Below are 26309 nucleotides of genomic sequence, written 5' to 3' on the forward strand. Positions count from 1 at the left end.
GTGCCCTGTCCCTGCTGGGGGTCCTCAAACACCCCAGATGTGTGTGCCCTGTCCCTGGGGTTGCTCAAGCACCCCAGATGTGTGTGCCCTGTCCCTGCTGGGGTTGCTCAAACACTCCAGATGTGTGTGCCCTGTCCCTGGGGTTGCTCAAGCACCCCAGATGTGTGCGCTCTGTCCCTGCTGGGGTTACTCAAACACCCCAGATGTGTGTGCCCTGTCCCCAGATGTGTGTGCCCTGTCCCTGGGGTTGCTCAAGCACTCTAGATGTGTGTGCTCAGTGGAATGAGCAGCTCACAAGCCCAGTTCAGTGACAGTGCCCCAGACTGCCAGGGACCACCAGGACACCACAGCAGCAGGAGCAGGGAATTAGGGGGTCCTCTCCTGGCACTGACCACGTGTTTCACATTCCAGTGAGTACAAAGGCATGTCTTTATACTCACTGTAAGAATGGGTGCTTTTCCCTGGGGGCATTTTGAAACCTGGTAGCCACAGAGAGCTCAGCTACCTGCAGATGCATGGGGTGTCCCCTCAGACCTGGTTTCAGGAGCAAAACCAAGAGTTTTTCTAAATGAAAGAGAATTCCTCTAAGACTCATTAAAGGAAAGGAAAATTAAGGGTGAAAAGAATCAGAAGCCACAGATGACAGCTAATTCTGATGGGGAGCCCTCTCAGTATCAGCCCTCTCAAAAGTGAGCACAACTCCTGCACCTACTGCAGTGCTACCAGCATGGAAATGAGAGCCAAATGGGGCTGGAAACTGGAGTTTTATTCCACCCCACCTTAGCATTTGTTCATTTATAATGTAAAAGTAGGGTTTTTTCCCCACTGCCCCTTTTCCACTGGAAGATGATAAAGAGACCCTGTGATCTGCAGCCACTGGCACACTGCTATAACAGGGCAGGGAACTGTAGCAAGCACTGGGAAATTCATCCTTGGCTCCTCTCCATCTCCTCCCAAGAGAATTTACAGCAACCATTTATGACATGACTGAACCATAACAACCTCCAAGCTTTGAAAAACAACCCAAAGGAAGTCCAGAGAAATGTTGGGGAAATCCTGGAGTGTTTGTTTTTGCTGTGTATCCCTGCCCTGGGTCAGTCCATCCATGGGGGAGTAACTAACCAGCATGGGAAACTTCAGGAAACTGCCCACACATTCTTTATAGTCACTCACAATAATCACCTTTGCTTGTTATAGCTGGCAACATGGTTTAAAAGTGATCTTTTAAATTTCTGTTTCCAAACAGATGCATTCCATCACTATTGTGGAGTTCTACTCCTGCCTCCACTGTGTGAGCACAGAGACTCAGAAGCCCAGTGGCAGAAAAGGGCAAACCACAACTTAATCACTACTTAACAGCACTTTCCCACCTCTGAAATACCTCGTGCCAGCTGTCTCATGCCACATGATCCACTGAGATGGAATTACTCCTCCTAATCTTTCTGTGGCTGCAGCACATGATGAAGATCTACCCAGAGCAATCATTGATGCAGGTCGAGTGCCAGGTGCAGTGAAGAGCAGGGTGGCACTGGGTCCCTGAGTGTGGGCTTGTGAGCTCCCCAGGACAAGCTGAGAGAGGAGAATTTGACTCCATGCCCTCAGAAGGCTGACTTATTATTTCATGACATTATATTATATTAAAGAATGCTATACTGAAACTATACTAAAGAAAGGATACATCAGAAGGCTAGAAAAGAATGATAATGAAAGCTCATGATGGACTCCTCAGAGTCCAACAAAGCTGGCTGTGATTGTTTATCCAAACATGTGAATTGTTTTTAATTAATGGCCAATCTCCAGTCTACATTCCAGAGCAGCAAAAACATGGAGAAGCTGAGGCTTCTCATCTTCCCAGGAGAAGAAATCCTGGCGAAGGGATTTTTCAGACAATGTCACAGTGACACCTGAGGAGCAGCAGCATCCCTGAAGCTCTGTCTCCACACCTCTGCAGCATCTGGGATGCTGTGCTCCCACTTCCAGGCAGCTCTGAGCTATTCCAGCCAGCAATGCCAGCAGGTGGTGCTGCCCACTCGTGACCAGCTGGTCCCATGGAAAAGGGGCTCTGGGACTGCAGCTCTGAGCAGTTAAAAAACAAATAGGCAGGTAAAGTAGTCTGGTTTTATCTAGTTAATGATTTAGAGTTTAAAAAAAAATGATGCTTTTGTCAGCCAAATATTTCAATGAGGCCATGGAAGATTGCTTGTCTCCTCTCTCTTTCCCTCTACCTTGTCTTTCCTCCCCTCTCCCCCATCAAAATATGCCAGAATGAAGAAAAAAAGGATTGAAATACTTGCACTTTAAAAATAAAAAAATTAAGGACATTTAAATTGCCTGTGATTCAGGTAACCGTCCAGCCAAACACCTGAAACAAAGATTTGTGCTGTCCTGCTCAGAAAGATTTTGGAAGCCCTCAGAGAAATGACATCAATAGCGAAAAACACATAAAGCCATAACTTGGGATTCACCTGCAAGAAGGTGGACATGCTCTGACTTTTCTTACATCCCTTAATGAAATATTTTTGAAGAGTTATTTTAGATGGAGGGCAAACATTGTAAACATACCTAGAATATATATATACCTGCAGTTTGACAAAGAGCAAGCACTGTCACCTATCTAAAACAGCTCCTTAGGAAAAAGCCCAGGTATCAGTATTTCAAACAGAAATCCTGACACCTGAATATGATTTAATAATGAGGAACTAATTTTCATATTAGAGAAAATCTCTATATTAAAAAAAAATATACTTTTTTCTATATCATCCAAGTTATTCCATTGATAAGATGACTATCTCCAGAGAGGTACAAAGGGATGCTTCAAACAATAAAAAAAATCTGTTTCTGAAGGAGTTTATAGGCCTATAAGTAAAATATAACTTTCCCCACATTAGCATCTGAACCTATCTGGACAGAAATACCTGTCTGTAAGATATTGCAGTGTAATAGAAAACACATTTGTGTACACACATACCTTTCTACAATTACATCCAGCTCTGTAACACTGCAATGCTAAACCTCCCACAAACAGCACAAATACTGCATTTTCAGAAGCAGACAGCTTACAAATTAATGGAAGCAGCTCATGATTCCTCCTGGACAGTATTTCCTTGGGTGTAAATTCTGCTAAATGCTTGGTGATGTGCCTGGAGTGTTGCAGTCCTGGCTTTGCAGGTCATTTGAGATCTCCAAAGTGGTATTTGCAGGTTTCCAATGAAACTGTGTACACAGGGTGAGTATTTGTCCCTTAGCTGCTTGTTTGGTTCCCTTTTTGTGAAGGTTTCCTGTTCTTATAAGCAGGGATCTCTCTCTCTCTCTGGTTATGTCTTCTTCTCCAACCACATCTGCCTCATCTTTCTAAACATCAAAGTCTTTCAAAAAAAAGACCATAAATTTCATAATGCTTCCAGTGAATCCACCAGCCCCTTTTCTTGGCTGACACTTCTGTAATAAGCAGGTACGTTCACTAATTAAAAGAAAATTATTTAACTGACAAGGATGATGAACACACAAAGACAGGGAAGACATGAGAGCCTACAACAGAAGCTTCTTCAAGGAAACGGTGCTGCAGGAGTTTTAAAAACCTTTGCAAAAATAGTTTTCTGTTTGCACAATAAAACTGTGCATTTGTCTTCTTCAGGGCTGACATGTAAGTGAAAAATCCCAGCCATCCAGACTGCCACTGGGTCTGATGGCATGAACATCTACATGCCCTCTACACTGCTGCTTGGATGAAAACTCCTGTCAGACTCCATTAGTGGCAGAGCCAAAGTCATCTAGAGGGGGAGGCAAACGTGAATGAAGAAATATTTAACTGTGTGACCACCTGCAGATCCCAGATCCCTCAGAGATCTGCTGCAACAGGCACCTTAGAAACAGCATGCAGTATTTTCTTGCCATGAAAACAGCAACCAAAAAGGGTCAAAAAAAAAAAAATAAAAGAAATTATATTGACTAAGTCTGAAGAAAAAAAAAATCACAGTCACGAGCAGGATGCTAGCAGGGTCACAGTGCTCTTACTATTGAAAGCAAATAAACAACAAAAACAAGGGCAGTAGAAGAAATAGAAACACTAAGGGGAAGAAATAGTCTGTGTCACACAAGCTGAAATCTTGGGAGAAAAGGGAATCAATGTGTAAAGCTTCTGAGAGGTTCAATAGCAATTTGTGCCAACACACAGGATTGCAGCTGAACAGGTGGATTTTGTTTGTTCTTTGGGATTTTTGCCCCCTCTAGTTAAATGTAGTAAGCTACTCCAAAAAGCCTAGGAGTTTGCTGTGAGGAGGTGAAGAGGCAGATGAAATCCCAAATTAACACCCATCTGGGGGCAAATGAAAATAATGATTCAGGATGAGGGAATGGAGGATGAAAAGAGTAGGCTCCTTTCTCCACACCACAAATTCTTCCCAGCACTCTGATTTCTCAGCCTTTCCAAGGCACAGGCATCATGAAGAGGAATCATCTCACTCCAAATCTGCACAGCTGCTCCTTTCTGACTGGATCTTACCTCCAGAGATCCCAGTTGGCCATGACCCTCTGGAAGCAGTCCTTTCCATTCTGATTTGTATTTCACTCAGCACAAAAAAGGCAGAAGAAGGGTGCTGGGTGTCTGTTGGGATCCACCAGCTCCCCCAGCTAACTCTGTGTCCAAGATGCCACCAGACAACATCGCTGTTGCCATATTTCCCTTTATTTTGAATCACCATAGACAACTGCTCAGAAATTCAGAAAAACAGGCTCTGATGCTGAGCTGCCACATCAGACAGAGTGAAAACTAGTGGCCCACGCTTCTGTAGAATAAAGGAGGCAATGTATCATAGCTAGGCTGAGTTACATCCAAAAATCCCTTTGATTTTAGCTAAACCAATAACACAGACGATTTTTTTCCCCTGCTACTTTGCTCCTGTAGACAGCTCTTGCCTTGACAAAAGAAATTATAGTCTTAGAGACTGGTATTTTAAAAAGGAGTGAGGCCCTTGACTGAATGACTTCTGAAAAGTGCTGTTTTCAAAGACACTGTCCAAATGATTGGAAAATGAGAAACTGGTCCAGCCGGGGAAGGTTTCTTACACAAAGAAGTTTGACTCTTGGGGAATGCTGCTTGTACATCTCCACCTATGGTGATGAGGTTTAAGTATAAACCTGAGCTCAACTACACAAGTTCTTAACTTCACAAGTTCCCCACAAGTTGGGGAGTCATATGCTTCATTAAGAATTGATAACAAATCAAAACTTTTGGTTTTCCCTAAAAAAAGAAACAAACACTCACACTCTTCCAAAGGTGTTAATGGGAAGACTGCAAGATCAAGCACTTAAAGGTTGAAAAACAACCTACATCAATTTCATTGGCTCCATCTAGTGAGGAGCTGCTGAAAGGAAAGGTTGCACTGTGGGCTGTTTTAGCTCTCTAGGTCTGAGTGGGTTCAGCCATTTGCTTCTCCCTGAATGATGTTTGGCCTGATAAATGATGGGCAGAACTGCTAATATCCTGTTCTTCTCTTCCACATTCTCTCACAAACCCATCTCAGAAACTGCCAGTACCTCTGTTGGCTGATTCATCCATATTACAGTCCTCTAACATACATAACTAGGCACTTTTAAAAAGTATTTCGGGTTTTTTTAATTACCTAAAGTAAATAAATGTAGAACTCATTAACTTTTAGAAAGAAAACTTCCTATTAATATAATAATAAATGTTATTCAAGAAAAAAAAATCCCATTATCTTACAAAATCTTATCACTGTTTGATTCAAGTAGTTATTTTGTGTTTTCTGTAGAAATAATGCTCAGCTGAAGAGTTCTCCTGATCCTCCAAAGCATCAAGTCCTGAAGCAAAGCCTGTCAGTCCGTGCTGGTTTCACATTGTTCACTCACAGCCCTGACACACTCCATGTGGAGTCAATTTTGATACAAGCCATATAGAATTTAAATACTGAGGTAACATCCAGTGCTGTCATTCCTCCCTGCAACTAAATGTCAGCAAGAAATAGAATCTAAAATTGGTCTGTAACTATGGTAACTAATGAGCCATTCTGACTTGGAGTCCCCAAATTCAACATGTGACCATCAAGGGATTCATTCCAGTTTGAAGATGCTGCTTCTCAGAGAAGAAAATCTGCTGCTGCTTGTGCCAACATTTGTGTCAGAGCCACCAGCCAGGCTGGAGAGTTGGAGCAGGCTCAGGCAAACAACTGGGAGAAAAGCAGCTTCTTTCTGAAACTGGAAGGAAGAACAGACACCACCTTCTGTGGATGCTAAACACTCTGGGTCAAGGTAAAACACTGCAGAAAGCACAAACTGTCCAAGCTGACAATGATGTTCATAATCACAGCACAGGGGAACCAAGGGCAGGCTCTGTGATGAGAACTAATGGGTGCCTTGAGGCTTTGGATTTTAATTTCAATTTCAATAGGCATTTGGGATCACACAGCTCCAAACTGAACTCCATTAATTCTGACAAGGGGAGGTCATTTCATCTGCCATGATCACGTCCTCCTTCTCAGCAGCTGTTCTGAAAGAGTTGTTTAAGGAAACTCTCCTAAATATAAATTAAAAGATATCCCTATAGCTAAAAAGTTCTCCTGTCTTTACCAGGAAGCAAGGTATTTATTCCCTTTCATATCTCTGCAAGGAGACCCTTTTTAGTGCCATGGCAGTCAAGTGAAGAGAGTTCTACCAGAAGCAGCTGAAGTCTCTACCAGGAGGGCAGATGAGGTGTCCCATGCACAGGTTTCTCCTAAATTTTTTTCTCCGAAGTTTTTTCTCCTAAATTTTAATGAAGTTAACATTTAAAATGAAGGGTCACTATTTCCTTCCATTACATTCAGAGGTTTATTTAGGTAGCATGTGTATGTTCTAGAAATGCACTACAGCCCAGATCAGAAGAAAGGATGTTAGGTGCTAGTCAGTTCTAAAAAACAAACAAAACTGAGTTCTTATCAGTTTTCTTTGAAGATGTAAAACCTAACAAAACACAAAATACTTTCACTAAAATATTTTGTCTACCCATGCAAACAGCACTTAGCACTGGTTTGAATATTGGCTTTCCTGGGTGGGTAAGAAAAAAGACATCATAAATTACAGCTTTTAAATTTTTTGAAAACACAAATGTTGTTGTCTTGTAAAATGAGCCACATTTCATACTGTGACAAAATAATTAACCCCTTTGAAACTTAGAACCTGTTAGCCAGTTTTCTATTCATTAGGAAAACATAGCTATGGGAACAAAGCTATAACTCAGGAAAAATAAGCAAAGAGAAGAAAAAGCAAGAAAGAAACAGGATTGGGTACTTCTCTCATCCATCATGGACCATCACTGATCCATCTCGAGGCACAAGGTCACCACCATCAACTAAGGTCTTGTGAGAAACATCCAGCGTGACATCCCAGGTGCATTCAGGAAAAGCTGCCAGTAAATGTTAATGACAAACAGGTGTGCCATGGATGTGAGGAAAGACAAAGCACTGGATGTTTCACACTTTCTCAAATTAATTTCTATCTAATTAATTCATCTTCATCAGATCTGGGCCAGCTTAGCAGGAGTAGCAGAGAAAATTAATATCTTAGGGAACTACAAAACAAAAAAAAAAGCTGTAAACCCTACTAGGAAGCATCATGTCTTCCTTAGTTTACTGGTATTCCAAGGGAAAAAAAAGAGTGGGGATAAACAAAAAGCAAGAAAACTTGCAAAGAGCAAGCACCACGATGTTTCATGGGATGTGGAGAAACAGTTAAAGCAGTAAATGGGAAGGGGAAAACCCAACAAATGAGCCACACACGGAATGCCCAGGGACTGCTGAGGGTACAAGAAATTGTTTCCAGCTGGTGCCTACGTGGGGATGAGCACAACGAACCCTTCTCACCGTTCCTTTTCCTGCCCTCGTCTTTTGCCGCTTTCTGCGGTGCCATCACTTTCTGCAGGGAGCTCCGGCCGGAGCTGGGCTTTCCCGACCCATTGCTGAGGATGGAGCCGTTCTGGCTCGGGGAGCGGCTGCAAGAAACCATAGCAACAAGGCAGGACGTGAGTTCTCCCTCCTCAACCTCGTTTCAAGGTTATTTCACTCGCGCGGTTTGCATCACTGAGTTTTCAACTCTGATTTGGTACCGAAAGGAGACAGAATAGAAACAGCACACGGCAACACGGTACAGGTAGGAGCACAGTGATGGGAGGGGAGCACGACTTTCCCAATTAGTTCAGGGCCGATGGGCATCTTGGTGCCTTGGAATGCAACTGCTCCTCATGCATAAGCCCCACAACGATAAAATGCCACCACCGAGGACAAAAAGTCCCGTTGTCAATTCAGGGTCGTTAACCCAGACAAAATAAAGTAGACCTTTGTTTTAGGATGCATGGCTAAATCGATTCCTTTATTATTCAGCCTGCATTTACAGTCAGTTGTTGTCAGCCACAATGCAAAGAACACTCACTCACTTTGCACGTATGCACACACAATAAGAAATTTCTCCTTTTGGCACATACCCTGGTTTAACCAGCGCCCCTCATTGGCTGAAACCCCTAAGAAAATTCTTGTTTTAATCAGCCATTGCACATCCTTGTCCTGAAACTGGTCCCTGCCCAGGCTGAGGAGGGAGGGCAGGGCAGAACCGCTGAGCATCCAGTCCCAGCAAGGAGCAGGGACAGAAATGAGCAGCAAGTGAGTGAGCTCCCACCACAGCTCCTCTGCTTTTTGGGGTGTACAAGTCACTCAAACCCTAATGCACAAGTTGGCAAAAGCAGGCCACTAGTAGACAATAGCACATTTGGTGATAGTCAGCACCCAGACACAGTCACGTTTTTTTTTTTACATGTGAAACTGCCACAAAGGGAATGAAAACACCCCACAGGACCTGCGTAGTTATTCACAAATCTATCTGCAATCTACCACTGAGTTGTCATGGGCAGTGACAGGGTGATGTGAAGAGGTTACACTAGAGGAAAATAAATGGGCCTAGGCACAGAGGCTTCCATTTACAGAGGAAAAGAATCAAATCAAATTCTTTTGCTGTCACAATGGTTTTATAACCAGAAAATGGTACTAAAACAAAACAAATGTCAAAACCATCCTGTAAATCACTGCCAGTACTGTATCATCAGCTTGAAACATTCATTTACCTCCAGGTCTGGCCACCCTACCCAGTGTAAGTAGAAAGCATTCACTGTGGTCAGAAGAGCAAGGGACAAATATGAGAAAAGCAATTCTTGGGGATTCCCTTTTGAAGATAGCCTAAGTGGAAATATGTATAATTTGAGACTGGCTCTTTCCAGCTACAGGACTCCAGGAGAATTCAGCATGCAACCACGCTGTCCAGCCTGAGGGTTTCCTTTGGAAATTCTATTAAAAATAAGTAGTCTTGAGAAGCAAGATTCCTCCCTATAAACCTGTCTATCACTGCTGAATGGATAATCCCAGCCCAATAAAAAAGATCCATCCAGGGACAGACCAACATCTGAAGAAAATCTGCTCAACTTGGGAACATAGAAAAGAAGCGAACATGGATAGCTTGCACAATGATTTCTGTGGTGACACTAATCCAAATATTCATCCTTTTTAAGTTGTCCTCATATTATTAACTGAGAAGTTTCTTTCAGTGGTGATAGCAAAGATACTTTGATCAGTTACCAGCCACTTCATGGCTATCTGGTTTGAATTGACATTTCCAGGCTGTAAAGTACCCTGAATGAAAGAGCAAATACATAAAGGGCAAGAAAGATTTCTTCATCTTCAGCAACCATTAAATTCCATTTCCAGACACAGCTCCTGGGAATCAAAAAAACTGAAATTCTACATGTTCTTACTTACTCCAGTAATCACCCTGAAGGAGGGAAAACTAACTCTTAGTTATTTGCTTAGAAGGGCACCAAGGTTCAGCACATTTTGTTGTGAGAATAACTTTCTTGGATCGAGTTTGCTTATCAGCATTTGTTTAAAATGGTGCAGATTAAGTGGGGGATTTCTGCACTCACTCAAAGGACTGAGTGAAGTGTTTAATCACTTTGGGTAGAGGATTAATTAACAGGGCTGATTTACTTTTTTGTGTGTGTATATTTACACATGGCTTTGGAGAGGTTTCAAAACATTTTAAAGTACAATTCCTGCAAAGACTTGACCTGCCCAGCACCAGCAACCGCTGTGGGTGTCACGGTCCTCTTCCAGTTGTCATTTCTTCAGAGGATGGAAGGCTTTGGAAAGGACAGGTGCTGTTTGGTTCACAGAGACCTAACCCTCATATTGCAGTGACTTGGAGCCTGAACAGCACCTCACTGGCATTAAATGACAGAAGAACAGTTTACTCCTCTCTGCTGGTACACCCTGCAGACAGCCCTTCCCACATTCCAGGTGATTTACTGCCCAGCCAATGGAATACGATAAACCACGATCCTTCTGTCTGTTTTACTGCAAGGAAAACCTCAGCTGATGACCACTGGGGATTATCTACCCACCCCTGCTGTCCTCCAGCCCCACACCATGCTGGCTGACACCTTCCCCTTCCAGCATGTCCCTGACACAGTGTGCAGCAACACTGTGCTGAGTATTCCAAGCTTTCCCATTATTCCAGAGGGGGAAATATTGGACAAGATGAGGTGACTCAGCTAGGAAGGCTTGGTTTTCTCTAGAATTTCTCTGCATTAGTCAGCTGCTTTTCTTGTATGTTACCAAATCCCTTCAAGAGGCCAGGCCCGTGGAATGCCTGTGAGCCACACAACAACAGTTACCTCTATTCAGGCTGTTTGCCTAACAGGTTTGTTTTCCTCTCTTCCCTTCAGTATCCATCCTCAGCTCCACTCTCATTTAATGCCAAGGAGAGTGGACCAAGGAAAAACTGGCTTCAAAGCATGCAAAACAGCTGGGATAAAGGGATAATCTGTTTTCCTCGCCTGCAAGGACCAAGACAAGGAATATTCAGCTATTCTGTTGATGGGTGAGGGCAGACATGAGGTAAAACTTCCTAACAGGAAAGGCAGGAGAGAACAGATTGCTGGAGGAGGTTGTGATCATCCCACCAGTGGAAGATTTTAAAATAAGGTAGATAAAGTTGAGTTAGGGGGACTGTTGGACCCTGCAGCAGAGAAGAGGAGCCATATAGCTCCCTGGGGATCTTGAATCCATGATCCTGCAAGCCTAGAGACTTCATATGAAGAGAGTGCAAACCTGGGACACTTCACCCTAGACACTGACATCATCTAGTCTATTCTTACACTTCTGAAGTTTGGTCCTGCTGTAGATGCTTTGGATCTAGAAGTCTTCCACATTTAGTGGATATTTGGGGTTTCCCCCTCTGCTGGTGAAGGCATTGGGTTCAATTCTAAAGTGGCAGAGCCTGCCAGTGGAGTGACAGCAATTTACAGTGGCTGAGGACCTGTCTTTTTATTCCTTAAGAAATTTCCAGTGCTCATGTTACATGTGGCATTTGGGCTCATCTTTATAGAGCACCAACATGCACACAAAAGCCACTTCACCTCCTCAGTAAGACTTCACTTGGTTTTATCTCAAATTTTGCAGCAACATTACCCAGCACAGACCAGCGTCATGCCAAGGATACATCATGGAGGGGAACTGGATTACACTGAGTGCCAAACCTTTCAGCAACCAGCAGCACATATCCTCGTTAACCCCTGTGTGGAAAGGCAGCAGCTGCCAGCCCATACCTTTTCCTTGTTTCGTTGGATTTGGCAGTTTTGATGGTGCTCCCATCCTGGGTTGTTTCCCTCTCCTGGGAGGCAGGAGCGTCTCTGACTGGAAGTGGAAGGATGACAGTCTCCTGAGTCACAGGTAAAACCTCATCCTCTGCTCCCTGCTGGCCCAAGTGTTGCTTGGCATAGTCAAAGCCTTGGACTGGCTGCAAAAAACAGGGGAAATAACAGAAATTTCCAGCGTGTATTAGATTTAATAGAAATTTTCAAATTCAATGTAAAATTTTTCACTACTCCTTAACTTATTAAATTACATAAGTGACAGGTAAAAATACATAGAAACAATGTGAATGCCCAACAGGAAACCAATTTTCTCATGAGATCTCCATTCCACACATTTTAAACATGATTAGTTCGTATAAAATTGACCTTGGCTAACCTTTCTTACCCTGCTGTAACACCCCCAGAAATTACTTTGACAGACAGTGGGAGAACAGGGATGTGGAATTAAAAATTAGGTGTAAAAAAAAATAAAACCCTACAGAAAACTTTCTTTGACAAAACCCTTGTGCTTCCAAAGAGGGTGGGAGTAATTTATTCCCAGTCAAGCCAAAGTAAAAAAGGCACACATCAGAAAGTTTCATGGGCAACATTTTCCAGAAAGTAATCTTTTTCAGGTCAGTGAAATTAGATTTCCCCTGGCTTGCCAGTTGCCTACTGGGAAGGATATTACTGACTTCACTTGTTTCTCTTGGGAAGTGGCATTTCACCAGAGCCTTGCAGCAGGGCAGTTTCTGCCCAGCAGAACTAACACATGCCTTCTGGGCAAAGCAGCCAAGGAAAGGTGTATTCTCTCAATGGAAAAATTAAACATTTAGACAAAACATGACTTTCCAAACTGCATTTTCAGCTGGAAGGAAAAGAGAATGGGGAAAAAACAAAAAAGAAAAAAGAAAAAAACCCCAACAACAACAAAACCAACCTGCATTATCTGTTGGGGAAGAAAATATGAAAAGTAAATCACTGAAAGAAATTCATAACCACCTCCAGAAAACGTGTTCTTGTTGCACTAAATAAAACTAACTTACCAAAAATGGGAACGTTGCTCTTCCTGAAGTAAAAAGACAATTGACAAAATGCTAAGAAAGGACCACAAAACACTTCAAAGCTGAGAAAGTGCAAGTTTTAAACCTCACACATACTTTGGAATTAGTTCACGACTGATTACTCCAGGTTCCTGTCATGTCATCATTGAATATTTTAGTTGCAAAAGAAAATCAGCATGAGAAAAAAAATTGCTGTTGGCACAGAAGAAGGACAAGCTCTGAAAAGCATTTTCTCTTGTTGTGTCCCTTACTAAAGCTGGGCTGCAGCTCTAAATTCTGATACATTTCACAGGTGATCTCATTCTGAAAATAATGGTGCTGTTTTTCACTTTTTGAAACCTAAGAAATGCTTTTTCTTTGTGTGGACCTGCATGGCATTCCCAAGCTCCTGCTCAGACTGAGGCTAATGGTTCCTAATGTGTTTCCATCCTTCAGCATTCCTCTGATAAGAAGCTTCAGTGCATTAAGGAGCAGGCTAATGCTGATAAGGGAGAGCAGACAACTCCACAAATCACCCCCATGGAACTTGCAATATATCAGAGAAATGCTAATTCACCATCACCCCTCCATGGCAAGCAGGGTATCACAAAACAGCCACCAGCAAATGAAGGAAGGGAAGCAGCAGCTGTGTGAAGGACAGTTAGGAAGAAATTCTGCACAACATCCTACATAATAATATTGTTAATTAAAATGTTGCTTTTCAACCTCATAAATATTAAGTGTCAGCTAAGACACCTCTAGATATTCTGAAAAAAGGTAACAAGAGAGAAGAGGTGATTAAATCAGTTATTTCTCCCTCCATGCCTTTGAAAGAGTCAAATAATTTCAACTTCATCTCTTACTTAAAAAAAACCAAAAAAAAACCAAAAAACCAAAAGCAAACAAAAAAAAATCACCTCTCCAAACAAAGAAACAAACCAAACCAGAATCTGCAGGACATGAGAATTACTAAAGAATTCTGCAATGTCCCAGCTCAGATCTGCCACAGGAAGAAAATGAAGGATTATTTTAATCATCAGAGTTCTACTTACCACCATGTCCAGTAACAAACTGCAATAAAAGGAGAGCTGAGAAAGTCATCCTCATCAGCAGACATATTGCATTAAATAAAATTTGTTCTTGGATCCCTGCTCTGTAAAAGCCCACAGGAGCAGATGGTTCTGCCACCCCTGGAGGGAACTGGCAAGGCTAAAATCACGACCAGGCACAGCTGAAGCACTGCAAATGTAGATGTCCAATACATCCAAAATACTGACAAAGACTGAAGGACTGAGATTCTAATATTGCTTTTGAAATAATAAATGGAGAGAGAGAGAGCACTAGATTACATTGCCTGGCAAAGGGCAGACTGAGTACAGTTGTTTCTGGGACTCTTTTTCCTTGTAATGATTGTGAAAAAGACTCTAAAGATGCTAAAAAATATGTCAAAAAAGGAAGGAAAGGAGGAAGGAAGGAAGTGAGGGAGGGAGAGAAAGAGAGAGAGAAAAAGAGAGGGAGGGAGGGAAGAAGGAAGAGAAACAAGGAAGAGAGAAAGAAAAGAAATAAAGGAAAGAAAGAGAGAGAAGGGAAAGAGAGGGAAGAGGGAAAAAGAGAGGGAAAAAGAGAGGGAAGAGGGAAAAAGAGAGGGAAAAGGGAAGAGGGAAGAGGGAAGGAAAGGAAAGGAAAGGAAAGGAAAGGAAAGGAAAGGAAAGGAAAGGAAAGGAAAGGAAAGGAGAAAGGAGAAAGGAGAAAGGAGAAAGGAGAAAGGAGAAAGGAGAAAGGAGAAAGGAGAAAGGAGAAAGGAGAAAGGAGAAAGGAGAAAGGAGAAAGGAGAAAGGAGAAAGGAGAAAGGAGAAAGAAGGGAAAGGAAAAGGGAAAGAAAAAGGGAAAGGAAAAGGGAAAGGAAAAGGAAAAGAAAAAAAAAAATCAGCCCCTCCCCTCTATCGGTTTACTCAGGTACAGTCTGACGTTTTTTTCTGTGCCCTTTATCAAACTGATAAGGCTTGTTTTCCCACGGCATGCAGCACTTGCTTTTGCTTGTGGGTCTTAGACTACAGATCTTATCTCCTCTTACCTGCAAACTTATTCTTTCATGGTCTAAAAATAAAAAATAGTTGAGGGGACAAATGAGATTCTAGACTTTAAAAAAGCATGCTGTGAATTAGAAAGTAAGGAAGGCAAAAGTTAACATTCATCCAAAACCTCAAAGGAAAAACAGTTGCTTAAGATAAAAACAGCATTAAAATAAAATCCCATCAGAACTTCACCAATTTGAATTTATACTTCTTTCACCTTACAGCTAGCGAGAAAATTGGAAAAAATGGTATTTTCCAATCTTCCTTTTCCCTGCAGCTGCATCCAGATGTCCCTAACTGCTGAGGCAATTCACAACAGCACCACAATTCCCAGGAGAGCTCCTACAAACTACGCTGCGTACGAGAGCTCATTCTGCACACTTCATTTCTTTACCCTTCAGTGTGCCACGACACAGAAGTCACGCCTTCATCGCCAGGCTCCGGCAGCAGCCCCGCCGCTCTGCTCCGTGCCCCGGTGCCCTCCCGCTGCCGCGCACGGTGTTTGATGGTGGATGTGTGGTTCCCCTGGGCGCTGTCCCGCCGCAGGATGCGGGGATGTGGCAGCTGCGCTCCGGCAGGACCCGCAGCCCCCATCCCTCCCTCCCTCCCTCCCTCCCGCAGGACTGCAGCACCGAGCAGCTCTGCCCTGCCCGTCCCCTTGGAGCAGGGCTGCTGGAGCCAGCACACGCACCCGGCATCCCAGCAGGCAGGCGGCACATGGGATCCTTGCTGGCTGCTCAAAAGGGGTCCCGAAAGTGCTCCGGGCATTCTACAGCCCATCTCGGATGCGCGGAGGCAAAATACCAAAGCGGCTCTTAAACTACAAATCACTCCACTGTGACTCCACTTCGAGCAGAGTCAGCATTAATCAGCAGTCTCGGGCACTTTGCTCAGCCATGAAATACAACAGACTCGTTTTAAATGTGACATGGATATGTGTTCATTTGTAATCCCAAACTGCATGAAATACGGCAATTACAGTTCAAGCAATTACCACTAGCCCTAACACCGGAATTAAAAATAAAACTAAAAATCTTCTTTTCAAAATTACCTTCTTTCCTTATCTTCTCAAAATATATTTCTTAGCCTTATTTTAATTAAAGATGCTGAAATTAGGAATGACCAAACCAGTCCATTCCCAGTCCCACTGCAGGATTCATCTTCCATAGTCCATATACCAGCATAAACTCTAAACTAGACCTGGCAGAACCTTTCTGATGGAGCCATCATTGCGAAACTAAATGGAAAGCAATTTAGTTTTCATTTAGAAATGCACCACTTTTCAGATAATGAATTAAATTAAATTTTATGGAGTGTCAAAATAAACCGGAAAGGGGAAATGCTCTGTGGAAGGGAACCTTCTGCACTCCAGCTGCAACAAGAACAAACCTGCAGGAAAAGCTGGAAAACAAACCTGCAGGAAAAGGACTGTGGTGTGGGTGCTGGGAGCTCAGCACCAATTGTTTCATTCCAGCAACTGCAGATCCAGCTCCCATCTGATGCTTTGAAGGCTGATGCAAATGTAACCAGGCTGAACAAGCTTCAACCTGAGTGTGTATCTTACAGCCTGATTAAATCTGAGGAACAGTAAAAATCCAATTTTGTATTTCTTTTTGGAATGAAAACAATGGATTAAAATATGAAAATACTTTCAAGTTTTTCCTGTGCTATAATTTCAACCAGCAGTAGGTTGTTTGGTGTTTTTTTTTTTTTTACATATTTTACATAGCAACTTTCTTCAGCTGGTAAGCATCCCATATTGATGGGCAGTTCAAAACAATGTACAAGGTTTACCTCATTTTTTTTTCTTTTAGCTGGGACCAAGATTACATATAAAACCAATCAAATGGTGCATAGCATTGGCAACAACCCCTAATAAAGCATAATTTGCATTTTTAGGGGCTTCAATGGGGCATCTAATAGCACTGCAGTGATATTAATTCCTGTCTGTGTTTGTGATATTGTGTGTTACACTTCTGCAGATCTAGTCTTAAAACTGGATGGATAATAGTGGATAAACAGATGAGCACACTGGAACCAAAATGGAAATGTCTTTTCTGAATCATTTTTGATACAAATGTCTGGTTTCCAACTGGCACCAGCTGCACCCATCTGCAACGAACCTAAGATAAGGAGAAAAGAGCTGTCAAATGCCTCATGCCTTCCTTCAACTCTCCTTCCAATCTACATTTTTCAGCAGAAGCAACAGAGCTGAAATCTCAATAATCCTGCTGTCTGTAGCATTAAGAAACCAAATAAAGAATTCATCATCTCAATCCCATGCCAAGCAGAGAAGAGCAAAGCCAGCTAAAAGGGCAAAGGAACAGTCTGACTTACACACAGCCTCATAGGCTAAAAACTCCTATCTTTGGTTGGACCTGATCAAGAGCCATTTAATACCAACATTGAGAGGGCAGACTTTTTCACTATGGAGATAAAAGAGTATTGTGTGACTTTTTTTTCTATCAGAGGATCAAACTGGAAGTGCATTTGATTTGGGAAAAGAAAATATTGTAATTGATATGGATTAGTAACTTTAAGAAAACCATAATTCCTTGAACCTGACCAGCAATATACATAAAAATTAGAAAGTCCAAAGCACCTAAAAGAAAAATAGCAGTAGGAGAAAAAAAAAATCAAAGAATGCCTATTCTGGATTTTATGGGGGAATCAGAAAGGGGAAATGTTCTGGAAGGGGACCTTCCAGCAATTTGGGAGGAGAACTTTGGTTAGGGCCAGATCTTAATTGCTACCAAACTTCAGACATTCCCATCTTCAGCAGGCAGGAACAGCTCAGGCTACAGATCCTACAGGAGATGTGCCGATCCAGGCTGTGAGTACCAATCCTTTCAGTTCCAAACATCCTTCAACTGCATCTATCCAAGAGCCACAGTCTCAGCAGGCAAATGGACCTTTGGATGTGGGGCTGGGTCACTGACCTTGGCTCTCTGAGGCAGGTTCATCATGGTGTCTGGTTTGAAGTCGTTCTTGTTCTTCCTGCAGAGCACCGCGGTGATGATGATGATGATGACGGTGACCACCGCGATGGGAGCCAGCACGGCTGCAATGATCCACAGGTTGTTTGGGGGGTTCTTCACCACAGCTGCAGAAAAAGGCAAACCACCAGTGGTGACTTGACTGGGAAAGGCTCCTGCTGCTTCCAGCCTTCAATTGCCTCCATATAGAAATTAGTATAAAAAGTACTGCTAAGTAATCTAGCTTTCTGTACAAGGGAATACCTCTTTTATTACTTTAATAAGAATAAGAAGGGGAAAATCAGCAACAGTTTTTGTTGAATTTGATTTGATTTGTTGAATTCACAAATCCCTAGGCTCTCTTTTCTTAATTTTATGTTACCTGGTTATAAAAGCAGACATTCACTCCAAAGTCAAGATAGATACCATCTGAGATATCACTCCAATGATTCACTCACACAATAAATAAAAGGTGCAAATAATGCATCCTTAACTATTTTTCAAACACAAGGCCAGCCTAGAGCAAAGTAGCATAGCATGTGTGTTAAAAGAACACACATGGAGTCCATCTATGGTGTCAAACATTGACTGGCTCAGCAGGAGCAAACTGGCAGAGCTTTTTAAAAAACAATGAAAGTAGCTGGAATAGTTACTATCAATATCAATAAGGCAATAAGAAGATGCTTCTCTTGTGCTCTAGAAATAATTTATCATAGTTAAGGTCAAGAAGAATTCATTATTTCTGAAGGAGTAGAAATAATGAGGCTGAAAAGAGCTACTTGCAGACATATTAATGATGGCATCAGGAAAAGGGTACATTTCTGAAATGCAGCAAGGCAAAAACATTTTAGACTCCATTTCATCAGAATAATCTCTCTTAGTTATGAACCTTCAACTTGTTCACACATCCTCCTGTGACACATTCCCGGTTCTCTCATTTCATTTCGTTCTGGAAAAACAATCAGACAACCTCTTTATGGTGCTGAACTTTGCTGTAGTGGAATATTTAGTGGACTTCCCCATGCTATCCCTGTTTATTTTGCTGTGGCACTGGTTGCTGGTGTGGGCAGGCAATTGTGAGAACACCAGCACAAAGCAGCCGTTCCCATTTCCTGGGGGACCGGCACTTTCAAATGTCATTGAGCTTATGAGCTGTCGGAGGGACTCAGCATCTCTCAGGACCAGACTTCAAATACAAACCAGCTTCTTCTGCAGCAGGCACTGGGAACTTTACAGTTCTCCAGCTGAAAGCCTGGCTGGAGCCTGAGCCTGTTCTCTTTGTAGATTTGCAGTGTTTTGCAAAGCCAGTGAAGTTTTTTGGGGGATGTAGGAACAGCACCATTAGGCTCAGAGCTTGAGCACAAGACTGCAAAAAGGCCAGGTTGGAAACTTACAAGGTTCACTTTTCAACAGACTTGCAGAATTCTTAATTATTGACTTTGACATTTAGTTTGGGGATGAGAGGGCTGTGGGGAAGGAAACGGAATCTGAATTTTAACAAATAACAGAAACTTTAATTATAGTCTGCTGCTGTGGAAGCAGCAAACAATGGTTGAAAAATTATACTTCTGCCTTCTAAGGGATGCAGAGGAAATTATGACCTTATGGCTAATAGGATAGTCATTTAGGAGTCCTAATTTACATCTTTAATTCAGTTACCAGACCCCAATGTGACCTAAAGTCAACCCATGGTTCATTGAACTCAGTAAGACTTCAGTGGAATTTGAAACAAGCCTTTCATTCTGTTGTAACTCAGTCTCTGGCTCATAACACAGGAACATCCATTTTTTGTGTTATTATTCGTCTGTCTCATCTAACCCAGCTATGAGCTCCCGAGGGTACGTGTCTTTTCTCACAGTATTTTGGGACAGAACTTTTCATTCTGCTAGAACAGAAATTATAATGAGCAAAAATGAAATCCACACAAAGTACTTTATGCGGCAATGCAGACTACAAATAACCATGTCCAAAAGGAAAGAAATTGTGTTATTTTCCATAATAAGATATAAAGATGGAATTACTTCCTGAATTTCAAATACTCTGCCTTCAGAATCTCACGTACCTCAGGTCACAATTTCAGTTCCTGTCTATTCTATTTTTACAGTGTTCTATGCATATGTGGCTGGTATGAAAATCTACAGATGAATGAGGCTGCCTTATCAGACCATGGAAATACAAAGTTAGATGATGAGCAGTAGCTTCCATAATTGCCTAAATCCCCACGTAAATATAAATCACATCATTGCACAAAGAGCTAGGAAACTGCCCTATCCATCTCTTCTGTAGTAAAAAATACATTAAAGAAATATCCTCATGGAAAATAAAATTACTTGGAATGTAAATGCTGGAATTTATGGAATAGAGATCCTTGGGTGCAACTGAATTCAAGTCAGAAGCAGACCATGATCAGATCAAGTATCAGATACAGTACATGGTGCATTCTGTGGAAATTGTATCAAATTTCAGTCTTCTTACTCAATCCTATGTTTATGGATGATACATAAGGATGATGATACATAATACAAATTACTTATTATAGTGGTCTCTTCTTTTCCTGTCACAATTTTACGTAATTATTTCAGTACCACCACTCCTTCAGGCAGATATAATTGCACCAGGGACAATTTTATGTGCTGTTTCACCAGTAAGGAGATCCAGTGCAGAAGTCTACCACATAATATTGATTCCTTCTTAGAAATACTTTGGTAAGGTGGAGAAATCCAGTTAGCAAAAGGCATGGGTTTATACATTGCATGAAGCATAATTATACATTATGTTAACTGCATGAAAAAACACTCCAAGCTTCACCACAGTTTTATGACTATGACAAGTATATAGGAATATCTAAAAAATCATTTAAAGAAACCTGTGTCCACAATCACTCAGTAACTGATTAAGGTTTTGAAAGAGAAAATTGAAAACACTGTACTTTTCAAGAATGGAGTATTTTTGACCACATTTTTCTGAATGATACTATCCTATCTTGAATCTGAAAACTGTCCGTATGCACATGTAGCTCTTTTCTACTTCACTTTTCTGATTTGTATCTAAATATTTTTAACAACCATGTAGTTTTCTTGGTGAAAATTGTTACTCAAGGAAATAATAATCCCTTTGAGATAGAAAGAATCTATACTATTTTGATGAAGTCAAAAATAAGGGACATCTTAACAGCCACCACATTTTACATTTTTTGGCCAAGTTACATGAATAGCAACTTTGCCCCAGTCATCATTAGTGTCTGCTGTCATGGTTTTGTCAGCATCAGAATTAATTGTGGCTTTCCACAGTGCTCAGTTCATGGAATAAAGCAATGGTTAAGTATGGAATTTTTGAAAGGACTCTTACGATCAGCTTGAACTTGGATGACATAGCCCAGGGTCAAGGCCATCCTCTGCGAGTCAACTGTACTCAGAATTTTGGCAGCTGCAGTGCCCAGCAAAGGCTTCCCATTGTATAAAGTGTAATACGTCAGTTCAGCTGGCTCCTTGGGTCCTGGAATACGCTGAATTTTGACCATCTTTAAGGGAAATAAAATAAATAAAATGAGGAGAGAAAGAGAAATAAACTGTGTTTGTGTTACACCACTGCAAAACTTGCCAGGAGCTATTTGGGGGCAGTGTCCACAGGGAGCTCCTTCAAGACTGCCCACAAGCATAAGCTTCATGCAAATATCCTCATAGGATCAGAGTTTCTCCCCTTAAGAGCCCAGGCTATTAAATCAGCCAGTCAGAAAAACAACTAAAATTCTTCTTGAAAAAAAATTAAACATAATCCTAAGGTAAAACCCTACACTAAGAAAAGCATGCAGCAAAGAGGAAATGATCAAATTTTTAGCCATTACAGCCCTCTGTAAAGGGGGAATTCTTATCATCTGTTCTAATACTGAAAACTCTACTTTATTGGCATATTGCAGTTGAAAAACAGCCTCCCATTTTCCTTCTATACTTATTATTTTTTTTGTCCCAGGTTGATAACAAAGGAATCATGCTTTTCCCATTTTATTCTGCAGAACACTGGCAGAATTTTTCCATTGTACATCTACCTTTTCTGAGAGTGGAGAAAATGTCAGATATTTCTAATGATGAGAAGAAAAAGGAGTTTTATGATTCTTCTCCATTATGCTATGGACAAAAATTTTACAAAGGTTCACACTTCTGGCAAGTAAAATGTGTTCCTTCTTTTAAATTATTTCAGTGGAACAACACAAAGAATTGTGTGGGCAAATGGGAAATGCAATTACTTGGGTTTATACCTTACAATAAACAATTATTGGAAAACAATTTAATTTTTTTTTAAATAACTAATTTTTGAAGATTGAAGAAGAAATCTTTTAATTGCCCACAGCATCATTTGGCTTAATGGTGAGAAAACAAAACATGATCAGTTCAAAATACTGAATGAAAAATGCTGTAAATAAGAGAAAGATGATTAATAAATTACTCAGGTCTCAAGTCTCTACTTCATAGCATGATCTGGGGCCACATGATTTGATGACTAACCCTGTATAAATAAAGGCTGCCTCTTACATTTTTTTTTCCAACAAAAAGAGGAAAAAAAAAGAAATTCTAGCTTTGAGTTACCTAGGAAACTTTTATCCAGAAGAAAAAACTTGGAACTCTTCATTATGCTGAATACGCTAAAATATGTACTTTGTACCAATCCTCATAGCAACCAGAGAGAAAATATTTATGAACACTGATTAACTAATGATGATTTCTGGAGGATGACAGGCATGCCAACATGGCTGGCTGCAAAAAAAGGCACCATCAGCAGTGCCAGGCATTCTGCATTGATACCCATGAGAAATACAGGAAATGTCAGCCTAGAAATTCAGCTAGGCATGTCTTTTACAGGAACTGAAGCAGGACAGATGCAAGCCAAGCATTTTTTTCCCCACACTGAGCACCTGCACAGTGTAGCTGCCCACGGTGGTGGCACGTCTGAAGCGCCTTCCCTGCTGGTGGGACATCATGAACAGCGGGGCCAAGCGCTGCTCCATCAGCCTGGCAAAGCTCTGGTTGTTGAGCCCCAGCAAAGCAATATCCACGCCTTGGATCACTGTGGGAACACAGAAAAAACACAGATCAGCACTTCATGCACCCACAGGTGAAGTAACACGTGGGCTGTGGGACAGTTTGGGACAGGGAGGTGCAGACTAACTCGGAAATTAAACACCTGGACACTGTTATCCCCTCTCAGTTATTCCCTGTGAGGATCTAACACACTTCTGTTTCAGCCCCTGCACAGCTCATCTCAGATAATATCAAAATACCATTTCTAGGCCTTCAGTTTACTACTCTGTGATCTTCAATGTAAAAATTAGGTTCAAGCCTATTTGAGAGCTGCTAGATTTATGCTTACTGTCAGATGCTCCTGTTAACTAGTTTCTATCCTGAGGATTTGAGCTCTGAAGTTTCAATTTTGTACAGTCTCAAACAAGATATCCTGTCTAAAAGCACTGAAACCTCAATAAACATTTCTGAAGTATAAATGAAGACATCTGAAGTATAAATCAATGCAAGATTTAAAAGACACTGGATTCTAAAGTTCAAAAAGTCATATGACATGCAGATTCAATTCATACATATGTATGGTTTTTTTAGCATTATTTCAAAATGCTCCTGGGACCAACAGGATCTTTTTGAAAACAGAGTTTCTATTGTAATATCAATAATAATCCATCACAGCAAGTGCACAGAGCCAAGAAATGGAGTATCAGGTTCACAGGGTCCATACTGGGAAGAGCTGCACCACTCCCTTCAGAAGATCATCATCTCTGCATAAACTTATGTTTTATTTTAAATTTATGAAAAGATGGAACTGGTACCAAGCTTATTTCATGTCAGAGCCCTTTGCTCTGCTCTCCTGAGCATTAAACAATTGCAGGTACAGACACACCAGCTAGAAAGGCTTTGGTATCACTCAAAGATGTCTGAGGGAAAGGGTCTCTTTCTTGCCCAGTTATCATTTCTGAAGTCAAAGTGATTGTGCATGAGAAGGTGGCACCTGTGAAATAACTTGATAAAAGAAGTGGTTTGAAGCCTAAGAGCTTCAAGTGAAAGATGCAAAAAATCTTTACACCCAGATGGTCAGCAAATCATAACAAATTACTTCGTGTAACAGCCTCACCTCTACTGCTGGGTTATGTCTATGTGTCCTTTTTGATTTCAGATTTAAATCCATGTCCCAGGATATTAGATAAATAAATAAATAAATAAATAAATAAATAAATAAATAAATGGTCTGTTTGTGTCTCAAAACTCTTGGAAAATAATGCTGCTCTCAGAATTGTTTCAACCAAAGTGCTATAAATTCTGAGCTGGGTGTTGCTTGCTGGAGATGCCACGGCTCAAGATGATCTATCACTTATGCCACAGAGTGACTGTAAGTGCATCTGCCCAGCTGAAGGCAGGTTCAGTGGGCAGCCACTTATTCTGTGTAAAATTACTGCACTGCTGTGTTGATATAAATGAGCACTAAAAATTATTACCTGGAGTGCCTGGAGGAGGGAAGGACATTAAAAAGTACCTGTTATCACCCAGTAGTCTCTAGTTGATTCCGAGACATCAAGGTTTGGATACTCCAAAGCTTTAAAAATAGAAGATTAAATTATGTCTTAATATTCCAACATCCTACACATTATGCATCCCAAAACTGGCTACCCCGACAACAGTAAATAAAATTGAACCATGGCCCAAGAGGAGATCTAGAGCATAATTTTCAGGGTTACAATTTCTTTTCTGTCTGAGGAAGAACACCAAGTGTAAACAGGAGAAGCCCTGCCATACAAAGTAGAACATATATCTCCTGTTGCCAAAATGCTGGCTGGGACAGAGTCTGGGATGAAGCCCAGGAATGCTCAGAACCAAGAAAGACAGGTAATAGGTGTTGTATTCATCTCTGCTGCTTTCTCCCCTGCAGAAAACCAGATGAGATTCCATGATGATTCTGTGATTGATCCTTATGTAGCCCAGAATATAGTTTCAGCCTAAAATAACATGAAAATATACCAGGGTCAGACTCCACATGGACTGCATATGAGACTAACAAAACTGTGAGCACACCTTGGAGTGTGGTGCTCTCCCACTGTGCACCATTTAAGGCATTACAACCATATGTGTCTGCATCTGTGAGAAACTGATATTTGCTGTTGTGATGCCTTTTGTTAGCTCCTCCATCTCCAAAGTGCACTAGGCTGTAAAGCTCAATATGCTGCTAATTCACTCCACAGCTCAGCGTTTGTTCAATTGATGAATACCAGGAACTTAATTCAGAAAACAACCATGCTCTGCACGTTGATAGGCTGCTACTGAGTCACCTTGATTTTTAAACCCCAAAGTGGCTCAGAATAGTAAACATTGTAAGGGATTTGATTACACACAGTAGCTGCTTTTGAGGAGGATTTCACAGCGTGCCCTGAGCTGTGCATTTCCAGGACAGACTGCAAAGGCTCTGGAGGAGCCTACTGGGAAATAACATGCTTGGAGAACAACCTCAATATTTGTTTGATAAACTGAGACAACTACACTGCCACATGAATAAGCATCAAACAGTCTTCAAAGGAAACATTTTCCAGACACGCTCTCAGTCTGGAGCCATAAACACCGCGTGTGCATTAAGTTCATGAGTTTGCAGTGCAGCTGCTACACTGGGAATAAAACCAAGAGCTCCAAAATGAAATATAAACCATTAGTTGGTAAAGAAACACTAGCTAAAGACTTCATCAGGTCTGTTCATCATGTGTGGGGAGCAGCAGACAACTGCAGTACCACATAAGACTTGCTGTGTGATGAATGGCTTGCACAGCTCCTGACTACCAAGCATGTGCTTGTATTGCCTGAGAAGCACCACAATCCTCCTCCTATGCAACAGGCCTGTTTTGGAGGCCAAACACTTGAACTGAGCACAGCCAGCACCAAAACTTCCTCCTGAAAGCTCCTGGATGGCCTATGAAGACATGTCCTGAACACCAGCCATCAAAAGGGAGCCTCTCTTTTGAGGAATGGGGGACATCCCTTCTAGGTCCATGACCACATCCTTTACCAACAGCCTCCTTCCCTCTGCCTCCCTTCGCCTGTGGAAAGACTTTATGAAAGCACAAGCCCACTGTCAGAACTCTGGACGCTGAGAATTTTAGACTTACTGTGCTGACAGACTCTGACCCCCAGGAGATCACTGTATTTGACCTGAGGCTGTGGAGAAGGCCTCCAAATTCAAATGATAGAACTGGGATTATGGGTGTGTAGTTTGACTGGAAGTGTGCAATATCATGTGGTGAAAAACTTAGAGTTTAAGGTTTTAGAAGATGGCATGTGTCTCTTACCCTGTGATGCAAACTCAGATTCAGAAGTGTACCAACACAGTGCAAGAACTTACAGGGCAGTTTCACCTATTTGTTTCCAAATATTGTAATTTGATAGGCAATGCCTCAAGAAGGACATCCAAACCTCCTTTCCCAAAGATTTGCACAGCCACCTAAGTTAGCTGTGATTCCTGACTGCCTCACAGCAAAGAGAAACCACTTATCCCACAGAAAGCTCATCCT

General features: G+C 41.6%; 1 protein-coding gene across 1 annotated transcript in view; it reads right to left on the reverse strand.

Moving 5' to 3' along the window:
* KIAA1549L (KIAA1549 like) overlaps positions 1-26309 on the reverse strand; it is a 136678-nt gene that overhangs the window by 37438 nt on the left and 72931 nt on the right. The window contains exons 9-14 of the mRNA XM_054283653.1: positions 24293-24352; positions 22671-22822; positions 21110-21281; positions 17726-17889; positions 11642-11832; positions 7857-7984 (exon numbers count right to left, since the gene is read on the reverse strand). Coding sequence (XP_054139628.1) covers positions 7857-7984; positions 11642-11832; positions 17726-17889; positions 21110-21281; positions 22671-22822; positions 24293-24352 — 867 coding nt within the window. The remainder of the gene's footprint in view (positions 1-7856; positions 7985-11641; positions 11833-17725; positions 17890-21109; positions 21282-22670; positions 22823-24292; positions 24353-26309) is intronic.

The sequence above is a fragment of the Melozone crissalis genome, unplaced genomic scaffold (assembly GCF_028551555.1).
Source record: "Melozone crissalis strain CALT ecotype California unplaced genomic scaffold, PUWL_Pcris_2 ptg000038l_1, whole genome shotgun sequence".
Taxonomy (NCBI): domain Eukaryota; kingdom Metazoa; phylum Chordata; class Aves; order Passeriformes; family Passerellidae; genus Melozone; species Melozone crissalis.